The sequence below is a fragment of the Nansenia antarctica genome (assembly GCF_963989245.1).
Source record: "Nansenia antarctica genome assembly, chromosome: 1".
NCBI classification, from domain to species: domain Eukaryota; kingdom Metazoa; phylum Chordata; class Actinopteri; order Argentiniformes; family Microstomatidae; genus Nansenia; species Nansenia antarctica.
Genome location: NC_137674.1, coordinates 62,625,902 through 62,639,027, shown reverse-complemented (window position 1 = coordinate 62,639,027; position 13,126 = coordinate 62,625,902). Strand labels below are relative to the sequence as shown.

At 43.7% G+C, this 13,126-nt stretch overlaps 1 protein-coding gene across 2 annotated transcripts in view; it reads right to left on the bottom strand.

Moving 5' to 3' along the window:
• coq8aa (coenzyme Q8A-a) overlaps positions 1–13,126 on the bottom strand; it is a 45,834-nt gene that overhangs the window by 10,480 nt on the left and 22,228 nt on the right. Inside the window, exons 5-8 of one of the 2 annotated variants that reach the window (XM_080545346.1) lie at positions 12,167–12,241; positions 10,858–10,983; positions 7,098–7,183; positions 6,742–6,882 (exon numbers count right to left, since the gene is read on the bottom strand). In XM_080545346.1, the coding sequence (XP_080401472.1) occupies positions 6,742–6,882; positions 7,098–7,183; positions 10,858–10,983; positions 12,167–12,241 (428 nt within the window). The remainder of the gene's footprint in view (positions 1–6,741; positions 6,883–7,097; positions 7,184–10,857; positions 10,984–12,166; positions 12,242–13,126) is intronic. The other variant, XM_080545347.1, reaches the window with a different exon arrangement.

Below are 13,126 nucleotides of genomic sequence, written 5' to 3'. Positions count from 1 at the left end.
CACACACACACACACACACACACACACACACACGCGCGCACACGCTTTCTAGGAACACGGTGAAGCATATGGGAAGAGCTTACAAAAAGATTATTTAAGGTAAACAAAACCAAGTTGACACAAAACAGTTTCCCACATGATTCTGGAATAAAAGCAACAGCCTAGGTTTGCTTTTAGACTTGTTTGTTGTTATCGTTGCCACGACAACAGCACTAATAATATCAAGCTGCTGAGCTAATGCTGCTAATAGCTTGTGTCATTTACAGCACTGCCCTTTGATCTGCTGTTTCTATATACTTTGTTCTTTCATAATAAAGACATTTATAGTGAATGTAAGATATGTAGACAGCCTTTTCTAGGCTTTAATAAAGTCCACTTCAGTTTTGTAGTCCTTTGTAATTGTTATTCCTGATAACAGAATGCTCTGGTTTAGTCCCAAGGCGGTGCATGTACCAAGAGTCTACTATCCATCCCAGGTACACATATAGAGGGATTTTGGTGGCGTCAGCCTTGATTTTAATGTGTAACACTATTACACTGTTTATTTGATATTGTGTGTCCTGTATAATCTGTTTTAATGTAACTTTTAAGTATGCTCCTGCTCAGGGACTGCAGGTGCAATTTAGCCCTTATAGCTAACCCTGGCACATTTACATTGATTGAGATATTAATATTGATTAATGTGCGTTGTCCCTGAATAAAAAATAAAATGAAATATAACAAAACGTTAACTTGTGTCAGTTGGTCATGTGACCACTAATCATTGGGAGTAAATGTATATTTTATGTTTGACCCGTCATCTATTCTTTTTTTTTTTGCAATTTTCTTTTTATTCAACAATAAGAACAATAATACAATTCAACATCAACAAAAACAACAAAAGAAAAACATTAAAAGGAAAAGAAAAAGCTACTGCTGTCATGTCTCAAGTCTGTGTCAATTGCCATAGAGTCCACTTCATCCATTTGTTGTCCATCTGTGGTCCTAAAAGTCGTAGTCTGTGAGTCAGTCTTTCCATAACATGTATTTCCCCCACTGTGTCTACCCATTGGGCCTGAGTAGGTAGGTCTTCCGTACCCCATTTCCTTGTGATAGCCTTTTTCCCAGCGACCATGAGTATCTTGAATTGATAAGTCCCCAACCTGTATCTCATTTTCTGTGTAATTACACATATAGAGCAGCTTGTGATTCATAGGAAATTTGTAACCCAGAATTTCTTGTGTTATCCCATGTATCATTTCCCAAAACCCTATTATTTTGTGGCAATTCCAGAATATATGGGCATGGTTAGCCTCAGATACCCCACAATTCCTCCAACATGACTTCCTTGTATCCGAATAGTTATTTACTATTTTGTAAAACGTATCAGATTTTTCCAGGAAAACTCTCTCCATGCTCGTGAGCAGGTTGAGGTCTGATGTTTTTCCCACATATTATCCCAATCATCTTCAGATATTTCTATATCAAATTCTGTTTCCCATTTTTCTTTTATATACCCTGTTGTGTTTTTGCCACTCATCAATGCCTTGTACAATGTAGATATAGCCCTGACCTGCGTCCCTTTATATGCATCAATCATAACTTGTACCACCTCATTTACTTTTAGGGAGAGTTCCTGTCCAATCCGTTTCCCAAAGTAATCCCGCATCTGAAGATATTTGTAGAATTCCCTCCAATCCAGGCCGTATGTAGTTTTCAAGTCCTGGAAACTCACTACCTTTCCCTTATCTACCAGTGTGCACCAAGCCGTAATGCCTTTATCCGCCCACTGTCTGAAACCCCCATCGTGCCCAGCTGGTTTAAAATTGCTATCAAAAGCCACCCATTTCAATAAATTTGCATCCTTCTCCGCCTTGTTGTGTTTGAGTGTTCTGAACCATATTTCCAGGGTAAATTTTGTGATCGAATCCATTTGATTCCTAACCTTCTTAAATGTTTCCCTATCTCCTATGACACTCTGTATCGGGCACATACCAAAATGATTTTTCCATTTCTTTCCATTTTGCTCTATAATCCGGTTTACACCAACAATTTATATATTTCAACTGGGCTGCGTGGAAGTATTCTTTCAGGTTCGGTAGACTCAAGCCCCCCTTCTCCCTCTTTAGTTGGAGTTCTGAATCTCACTCTAGGCCTCTTCCCCCCCCATATGAATCTAGAGATCATCCTGTCCCATGATGTGAATTGTATTTGTGGTATCTCTATTGGTAATGCCTGGAATAAATATAAGATTCTGGGTAATACATTCATTCTTACTAAATCAATCTTAGAGCTAAAATCCAATGTTAGGGTGGACCAACGATGTATGTCTTTTAATAATTCTCGGTTAATCTTATCATAATTTGCCTATATAGTCCTGATAAGTGTCTAGTCACTTCTATCCCTAAATAATTTATTTTCTTTAGATTCCAATTTAAATTGAATTTTTCCCTGATCTCCTTTGGTGGAGTGTAATTAATGGTGAGTATTTGGGTTTTAGTCATGTTTATCTTGTATCCTGATAGCTGTCCATATGAGTTCAAGAGATCCAGTAGTTCAGGCAGCGATTCACTCGGCCGTTCAAGGAATGCTATGACGTCATCTGCGAAAAGGCCCACTTTATGTTCTACTCCGCCCACTGTCACCCCTTGGATTCGACTATTTTCACGTATGGCTTGGGCCAATGGTTCAATATAATATGAGAACAGGGTGGGAGACAAACAGCACCCTTGTCTGGTTGATCTCTCTAGATTGAATTTGTTAGATAAGCTTCCATTTATTTTGATTCTAGCTGTAGGTTTTTGATATAGGGTTCGAATAATCTGTATTGATTTATCATTGAATCCAAATTTCTCTAACACTGTAAACAGGAAGTTCCAATTAACCCTATCAAAAGCCTTTTCGGCATCTACACTAACCAGAATCGTGTCTCTTTTCTGTATGTTTGCCTGATCTATGATGTGCAAAGTCCTCCTAATGTTATCATGTGTCTGACGCCCCCTCACAAATCCTGTTTGGTCCTCGTCAATCAAGTCCAATGTAAAGGTGTCCAGTCGTCTAGAGATAATAGATGTATATATTCTATAGTCCAAATTAAGTATTGAGATCGGCCTATTATTCCCGCATATTTCCTTATCTTTCCCCGGTTTAGGTATGACCGTTATTATCGCTTCTGCCCATGTTGGTGGTAGTTTACCTTTTTGTAATGTCCAATTAAAAGAGTCAACTAACAACGGAGACAGTTCTTCCTTGAATGTCTTATACCATTCTGCCGGGTATCCGTCGCTGCCCGGTGATTTCCCATTTTTTAATCTGTTTATTGCCTCCACTACCTCCTCTATCGTAATGTTTCCCGTTAGAGTATCATTCTGTAACTGTCCTATTTTTGGTAGGTCTAGTGTGTTTTAAAAAGATGTAATCTCCTCTCTTGATGCAGACTCTGGCTGTGCATATAACTCCTCATAGTATCTCTGGAATGTTCCCTCTATATCCTCTGGTTCTGTCATCAATTGATTCGTATGTGGGTCTCTAATTTTAAGAATTTGACTACTCGCGAGTTGTTTACGCGTCCGTCTCGCCAGTAGTTTAGTGGCTCTCTGGCCCAACTCATAATAGCTCTGCTTGGTAAACAGAATATTTCGTTCACTTGGTAAACAGAATATATCTCCTCTGTCAGATGTTTCTCTATCTCTGATTTTACAAGTTTAATTTCCTTTTGTGTGTTTAAATCAGCCGAATTCTGGTAGTCTCTTTCCAATCCTCTCAGTTTCACTATGTTTTTCGTATAATTTTCCTTTTTTTAAACTTTTTTAACATGACTCGATTCCGAGATTAATTTGCCTCTCATAACCGCCTTCAAGGCGTCCCAAATCATCGTTGGCTCCACCATTCCATTATCATTTTCCTTAATATAATTTAGTATTTCCAATTAAATTTTATCCTTCCTCTGTTCATTATTCAGCAGACCTACATTCATTCTCCAATTGGTTAATCTTTTCCGGTTACTAATGCCTATGTCGAGGTACAACGGGTTGATCTGACACATCTGCACTTCCTATATGACAATCGTTAACCCTGTAGACATTTGCTGAATCAACAAACAAATAATCGATTCTAAAATGTGTTTTATGTACCGCTGAATAGTGTGTGTAGTCTTTCTCCAGTGGATGTAGGTTTCTATATCGACCAGACCCATGTCATCCAATAATATATTAACATATTTTGACATTTGTGACTGCTCCTGGTGTTTCTGGACACCTCTCGGAAATGAGAAAGACGTCAAATTCGTCTTTAAAGTTTTTTTTTAGATTTTCGTTTTTTTAGCTAACATTCAACTCGAAGATGTGAAGTACCCACTCGTTATTTTTCCGAACAGGTTTACGTTCATTAAATAAGTGTAATCTATAACACAATGACTTCGTTTCTTGTTGTTTGATGGGGATTCATTATCTTTGATGGGGATTTTCTGTGCTTAGTGATTTCCGGTGTAGCAACTTTCAAATACTCATGTCGTCTTCAATTTGTTTCCGATTTCAATGTATGATGCATCATTTGAAAGCTTACAATCTGTAGTTTAAGCACATGTAAAAAACAGAAACATGATTTCGCCTACAGGTAGCCCTTTTCATTGGACTGTGTCACATTTGTATTTTCGTTTTTTTTATGTTATGCAATGTTATGATTTAAAACTACATTCATATCCCCCCCCACAGATTAGTATACCCTCTGTTTCAGCTGCAATAACATCAAATAATGATCTAAAAAAAGACTTAGCACAATCTGGAGGAGCATAAACATTTACCAGAGTTACCATCACATTGTCAAGCTTCCCTTTCACAATAATGTACCTTCCCCTCATCTCTTATCTCTTTTTTATATTCAAACTGGACCTGATTTGATATCATAATCGTCACACCCCTTCTGTGACCTTCCTTAAACCAACTACTGTATAGATTCCTAAAACCATATTTCTTTATCATGTTCTAATTTGGTAAGGTGTGTCTCCTGCAGATATATAATTTGGGCTCTGTCCCTCTTAAGTTTCGTCATTACCCCGTCTCTCTTCTTGGGGGTATTCAAACCATTAACATTAAGTGACACCAGTCTAACAGTGGTACCCATCTAGTCCTACTTCAGTATCCCTAATAAGTGACCTGTACAGCAGTAAACTAAGTAAGCAAGTCATTTTTAACATTGCATAATGTAACATAAAACCTAACAAAAAATAATAATGAGCAATAAAACAGAACATACACTTCTTCCAAAAAAGGGGGTGACTTTTCCCCCAAGTCCCGTTGGTAGGTCGAGGGGGTATCCTTCCTCTCAGAAAGGGCCCCTCCCTAGGACCGAAATCACACCCTTTCCAAAGGGTTTCACTCCGTCTAGTAATGTCCAACTCTCTTAGTTCAGTCTCTCTCAAACGGCAACTATTACAATTACTTTATTAGAGGTCCGTTGACTGTTTTAAACATACCTTGTAGGTCATCTGGTTGTGCTTCAGTCCCTTCAAGACACACGCTCATGTTAGCAAATCAGACTAATTTCCCCCATCGGAAATCCTTTAGCTTCTCCCTGGCGGCAGCCGCTGCGCTCCTCGCCGGCTTGTTTCCCCTCGTCTGCTGCCACTCTGTCCGGTGTCGCGTCTTCTCCCTCTCTGTAGTCGCGGTGCCTTCTCCTGGGAGACCCACCTCGTATCCTCTGCCCGCCATGTCTCTCACCACGTCCTCTGCGCTGTCATACGTTTTCACTCCGCTTTCCCAGTGGATTCGCATCCTCGCCAGCGGGGTTTGGAAACGGATCTTTTCCTCTTTCAATATCTTCTTTATGGCCGCGTATTCCCTTCTCTTCTGGACCACTTCAGTTGCATAATCATGGTCAAAAAACACCCTCTTCTCTCCCACGAGTATTTTCTTCCTCCAAGCATGACTGAGCACCATCTCCTTCGTCTCAAACTGTAGGAAGTTTACCACCATTGACCTGGGGGGTGCGTTCGGAGGTGGTTTCTGCGCCAGGGCTCTGTGTGCTCTCTGTATCTGGAGTGGGGTGTCGCTAGGTAGCTCGAGTTCGGTGGATAAAAAGCGCTCCAGGAACTTGCCAGTCGAATTCTCCTCTGTGCCCTCCGGTATGCCAAAGATGCGAATATTGTTCCGCCTCGACCTCCCCTCGAGGTCCGTTGTCTTCTCTTGCAGTCGTTGTGCCTGGGCCGTCACGTCTCGCCCACCATCCTCCTAGCCTCTGTCTGCCATTCCTCCAGTTCCGCTATGCGCGGCTGGGCCTCTTCCATGTTGTCACTCTGTATTTTAACGTCTGCATTAATCCCTTCGAATTTGTTGTCGATTTCCCTCCGGAACCTGGCGAACTCTTCCATCACCTCCCTCTTCACTTCGCTTATTCCCTGTTTTACCCCTTTAACTTCTTCTTTAACCTCACTCAGTTGTTTAATTATGGGTGCTAGCAATTCAACAAGTTGGTTCAGGGTAGCTGGCTCTGAATCCGTTCCCTGCTTCTCTCCTCGTGTTCCCTCACTCTTGTCAGGACCCGAATCCATTTTCTTACTTTTAATCACCTTTTGGCTCGATTTTCTTTATTTAACCGACCTCTTTATTATTTCTCTTCTATATTACCTTGAATATATTTGTTGAATTATGATTTCTGAGGGTTTATTTTTGCCGAGTTGAGAGAGACTGAAAATGTGCGACTAATCACTCCGCCATCATACCGGAAGCCCCCCCGTCATCTATTCTTAAGTGTTAGAATAGTCACCTGTATCTTCATGGCCACCTCCCTCCCGTCCTTCATCTTAGCCAGGTGCACCTGACCGATGGAGGCTGCAGCAAACGGGCGCTCCTCAAACGACTCCAGCTTGTCCCTCCAGTTAGGACCCAGATCGGCATTAATCGATTTCTGCACACAGACAAAGGGACGGACACACACGGAAACACACGGACACACACGGACACACACACACACACAGTTGAGTTCACTAGCTTTGGTCAGGAACAGACGGCTGTGACTATTCAGTGGTATCTTCGTTGCATTCAAATCAATGTCATACTCGACTGAAAATCAAAAACGCTAAACGTCACTATTGTGATCGGAGAGCAGACAGGAGACTGTACCATCATCTGTTTGATGGGCATGAAGTCAGCGCTCTGGCGAACACGCTCAAAGATCTTGGCGAGCTGGGGGTTGATGAAGGCGTCATCTGAAACAGAGGAGGGAGAGAGAGAGGGTGGGAGAGAGAGAGGGGATGGAGAGATGGGGAGAGAGGGAGGGATGGAGAGATGGGGAGAGAGGGAGGGAGGGATGAAGAGACGGAGAGATGGGGGGAGGGGGGGGAGAGACAAGGAGGTGAATATCTGACCATGATCTGAGGAGGTGTCAGTCTGCTCCTGCTTTAGCTCGCCCACATGTTGTGGTGTTGACAAGGTTTTGGCACTGTTAAAAAGGCAAAAATAGCGAAGCACTCCACAGTTATCAGTTATAACACCACAGCCACAATCACCAGGCCTATTAGCCAAGTTAAGTTTCAGTCCGTTACTCAATCCATTCCACCCCACAAAGGAAAGGAATTATGGATGAAGAGCATTTTCACACAATTTCCTTCTCAATTTCGTTGAGAAGTCAAACAAATGACCAGTCATCAAGGCAGTATAAAATCACCTAGAAACCCTCGGTGCTTCCAGGAGACATTGAGACCAAGTTAATAAAAGGGCACAGCATGGTACCAGTGTTGGTCGATTGCCTCTGTGCGTACAAAGAGGTTGGCACTCTACCACCTTCACCTTCACTTTAGTGGGGCTGGCAGTGCCAGCACCGTGAAAGGTCCCTCAGATTGATCGCACCACAGCGATGCCTGTGCATGTTAACACCGACAAAAATGAGCCGCGCAGTAAGGCATTGTGGGATTGATTTACATCAGCGCCATACCATAAACATTCAACAAGTGGAAAAAGGCACTGGAGGAGAGAAGAGGACAAATAGAGATTAGAATCTAGAACACTAAACCACACATTGGTTAGGCGGATTATGATGTAATCTAGCGCATTAAAAAACAGAGAGTGAATAGATTTTAGAGCTGCGACCAAAGAGGCATTAGAATCTAGAACACTAAAACAACAGATTCTGATCTAGAACACTAAAACAACAGAGGTCAATGGTGACTGAGAAGGCTTGGGCTGCGTTCGTAAATTCGCTCTGAGAGTGCCTGAGCGCACACTGGGTTCAACGTCACAAAGGGACCAAGATGCTATTACTGATGAGGTTGAGATGGTGATTCTACATATTGCGAGGCAGGGTGACTTTACTCTGCATTTATGTACTTATAGTAGGTAGTAGGCCCATTAATCTCTCCCCTGGAACACACCAAATGGCCTATTTTCAGACAACTGAAGTAATATTTCTTAAGAGGGGGATGGACTTTGTAACAGAACCACCCCCCCCCCCCGCCCCCCTTTGGTTCATGGGCTCAGACGCAAAAGATAAAGACAGAGAGTGCTGAGTCGTGAGTCGGCACTAGGTGACCTCCTTCACACAGACACTACTAGACAGTCTCCTACACCAACTAAAGTACAACCATCTACACCCCAGGGGAGGCTGGCGGAGGTAGATATCGGAAGGTGGGCTCATTGCATGGAATGGAATGAGGAATGGTATCGAACACTTGTGTTACATGCATTCATAATTAAACACATGCCTCCTACCTCCTAGTACATCCACTATGCCTCCAAAACCCACCACTCCTACCTCCTAGTACGACATACTATTGACATACCCTCTACATGCAACGTCCTTACAACACAAACACGAGATAACCACCAATCTTGGTCCAGATAAGATACTGTATTATACTTTCAGGTAAACTGTGTACAGTACAAATGGAGCAGTCAAGTACTTAGTTTGATATGGACCATCTAAGGTCTTGTGGCTCGGGTTAAGAGGGTTGTCATCCATCTCTTCTACACACTGACCACAACTGAGGTCTCATTTACGGTCACAACTATAAATACTGAAAGTCCCTGAGTCATAGCAGAGCTAAGAATGGCAGACAAAAACACCTTCCTCAAATTCCAAAGCCTGTCTATTCTAATCTATGAGCAATTCTAGCAAAAAAAATCGTACGACCTTTGTATGTCACTGAGTCATAATATTATATTATAACTGTTTTATCCCCAACCCTATGAGAGCTTCCAAAACAAAGGGTCGTCTCAGTCACCTACTATCTTCGGTGTTTTGCGGAAGGAAAAACTAGCTGTTTTCTAGCGCGGCGCTAACATGACGCCACCCTGGAGCTCGCAGAGCTTTGGCGGGGGGGGGGCTGCCTACTTCAGACTGAAAGGTCGAGGTTCAGACGTGGTTGTGGCTTATTCTGAGCTCGTGGCCCTGGCTGCTGTTGTCGTCCCTGGGGATAAATGTACCATGGTGTCACACCACCTCTGACATGATTGAGCAGCTCTGCTCTGGATGTCCTGATGCATTCATCTAGTTCAGACCCATCTCTACAGGCTATGCCTTAACTGTCCCTCCTGAGACATCTACTCCCCCCCCCTGCACTGTTTCTCCTGTGTCCCAAAAAATAAATCCTTCTTCTGGCACCATGACTGCTAATGGCCCCTGGCCAGAGCATAGATTACTTTTTCCTGCTATGGTGGATACTGGTAGATAGATAATTCACTTACTTAGTCAAATGTATTTGTTGTAAGTCGCGTTGGATAAAAGGCGTCTGCTAAATGCCAAAAAAGTAAATGTGACGCTGAAGTGCCAACTAGCGAAAGAGCGTTTGGCAGGGTCTTTTCTCTCCTATGCATTACATTCTGTAGATGTCTGACACACAATCTCTAATGGTGAGAGAAGTAGAATGTAGTCTGTTTTGGAAGCGTTCATCGTGTTTTAAAAGAGTGAGCTTTTCTCTACTCTGCTTCTTTGTATCCAACCCCCGACACACACACCTGTGAACGTTTGTTGGGAGTGCATACACTGTTTAACGAAGTGATTACCATCTCCATGGCGACCACAGAGACCTTACATAGACAGGCAGGTGGGCCGGATGGGTGGGGGAGCACTCCTTAAATCAGGGGCTTGCAGGGCGAGCTGCCCTTCTAAAGCTGTACCCTCCCCCCTTCTATCAGTGACAGAGAGCGCTACTGTGTGAGAGATGGAACTGCACTGGTGTGCCAACTGCCTCAGGGACACTCAGAGACGGGACAGGGAAGGGTCTGACAGCTCCTGCTGCCTGCCTGGACCAGGTCTCCTACTCTTATCCAGGAAGTCCCAACTGAGGTTAAACAACCTATTTTGCTGGTCAAGATACTAAGAAGACTATGCTTGGTGAACCAATAACACTGAGAACCCTAAAAAGCATGCCATACTCATGTCATCACAACTCCGCCCCAGTCACTCGTTCAAGATAGAAACATCTCTGATATGTAAACAAGCAAGGGGATAAGCTAGTCAACAGCCAATGTCAAGACTGGGTCAGGGGTTCTGGGTCAGGAGTTGAGGGAGTGGAGAAGGCAGGAAGTAATAATAAAGACAGCTTATTTACAACTGCTGTGTGTGTGTGTTTTTGACTTGACCAGGTGTGTGGTGAACTCGAACGGTGAAACATATGAACGGACGCCAGTAACAACTCTCTCACATATTAACATAGTGAACTGAGGCTGGAGGGAGACCTCGCTCACCACATCAGCCCTGTTATGTAGCGTTACTGAAGATGACTGATTCATGTTTTGACACACGCACGCACATATTAACACATATGTACACACACACACATACACACATGCACACCCGTATGCACACAAAAAATGACTGGGGTCAACAGAACAGAGTAAAGGGGGTTTCCTGGGTAAGAGGTCTGGGTCTCTCTCTCTCACTCACCTTGGATACTGAGCATCTGGCCCAGTTTGAGGGCGGCTCCACGGACCTTACACAGTGTCCTGACGATCCTCTCCGCGTTGGCCTCAGACAGGAACGGGCTGGAGTCCATCACTGCCTTCTTGTCGCCTGGAGGGGAGAGATGATGTATGTTACCTAAATGTGAAACTAGCTCAGAATGGCTTCAGACACGGTAGACGTATTATGATGGATTTATTGGGAGCAACGCAATGAGAGAAACAGTGGCCGTTCCACTGGTGATCGATCGTGATGATATCATGGACATGAGAGTGTAGTCTCTTTCCACAGCCTCTGTGGCGCATGATGACATAGGAAGGAACAGGGTCTATGAATAACAGAGGGAATCATCTCTCCTCTTAACTCATTAGCCTCCATGTGTGGCATCTGAACTGGGGATCTCCCCCCTCTTACACCCCCCCCCCCCCCCACCCCCCCCTCTCTCTCTCTCTCTCACCCCTCACACCATGGCAATTTGCCAAGTACACCAAAGATGGCTACCAGTACAACAACAATGGAATGTTGTCCTGCTCTATTCTAATTCTATGCCCTGCTCCCCCCTGCTCTCCCCTGGATCAGACTGTCCTCTCTCTCTCTCATCACCCCATCATCACCCCCCCCCCCCCCCCCCTCCTAGCCGGGCCCGACAAGGTCAGTTCAATAAGAGGCTGGCCCAATTCTTCCCCCCCGACAGCTGCAGTAGAAGGTGCTAAAGATCGGGTGAGAGACCCACACCTGCCCTGCGTGAATTACTGTGTCATCGCTGAAGAGCGGGGGCGGGGCGCTCAGGCTACGGTTTCATTACTACTAATCTAAGCGTCGATTGGTGAATATCTCCCTGTTCCAAGAGTGCACTTGCTCAGTTCCCCACATGGATTCAAAAGCATCGGTGTTCGTGTCTGTTAATGATGCCTCCCACTTGTTTTCATTCACACTCTGTCGTAGACATGTCATAACGTAACGCGGTGGCAAGCCAACCTAAACAACGGCTTTTAAACGTCTGTATCACAAAAGGAGTGCCTTGGTTTTTGTTGTAGGCTTATGTTGACTTAATTTTCTTCCCCACACAAGGTACAACATGTTTTTGTAGTCAGTCAATTTAGACCTTGTCTCCAACGAGCACCCTTTTGATACCATTTATTGTTACTTTTATAGAAGCGAAACAGCGCTCCTCATCTTCTCTTCTCCATGTGAGCGTGAGTGTATTTGTGCAATGAATGAACATTAACGTCAGACATAAACCTGTTTCCGGTTGCCGTAGCACAATAGGAAACAGTTTATGTGAAACAGTTACCGTTTCTCTCACTTGGCATCATTGTCTTCTTGGCTACCTCTGCCAGCGCGCCGAAGCCCAGCCCCACCGCCAGACCTGCAGGAGACGACGACGACGACAACAACAACACAGAGTTAAACAACAACAACAGAGATAAACAACAACAACAACACATAAGTAAACAACAACAACAGAGATAAACATCAACACAGATGTAAACAACAACAGAGGTAAACAACAACAACATAGAGGTAAACAACAACAACAATAACAGTACAAACAATCCCACAATATAAACATTCCCAACGATACATCTTATAACATCCAGTAGGGTCATTATCAGAGCCAGATTATGGCTACGCCTGGGCTAGACGTATACAAATTCAATAGAGATTAGTTTTAAAACATGGTCTTTAGTCCAGGGGGGTATTCCATCTACGTCACTAAAAGGAAAATCCAGGTAGATTTTTTATAAGTCTCCCGAGATAAGACTGGATTTTCCTTTAGCGCGTTGATGGAATACACCACAGGAAACTGGCCCAAGTTGTGACCAACATCCTTCCCCACCGTGTCTCTCATGTCCGTTATGCTAACAAGTACAGCCTAATGTGTCAATTAGGTCCCCCAGCCTAATGCTTCCCCAGTGAAATCAGTCAGGTAAAATAGTGTATATTTTGAAATGTATATTTGTATACATGTAGCGGACTCTTTTATCCAAAACAACTTACATTGCAGTGAGTGCATGCATTTTTCAGTATATATGGTCCCAGCGGAAATCGAACCTACAATCTAAGCGTTGTTAGCGTCATGCTCTACCAACTGAGCCACAGAAGACTCAGGTCATACAGGTCCTCGGAGCTCCTGGGTCACTTACTTATGCTGCTCTATTGACTGGTCAGCTGAGAGGGTTAGGGACAGGTTAGGGTTTAACCCCTCAGTTATGGACAGCTCTCAGGAATCTGCCTTTGTGGAATGCAGTAT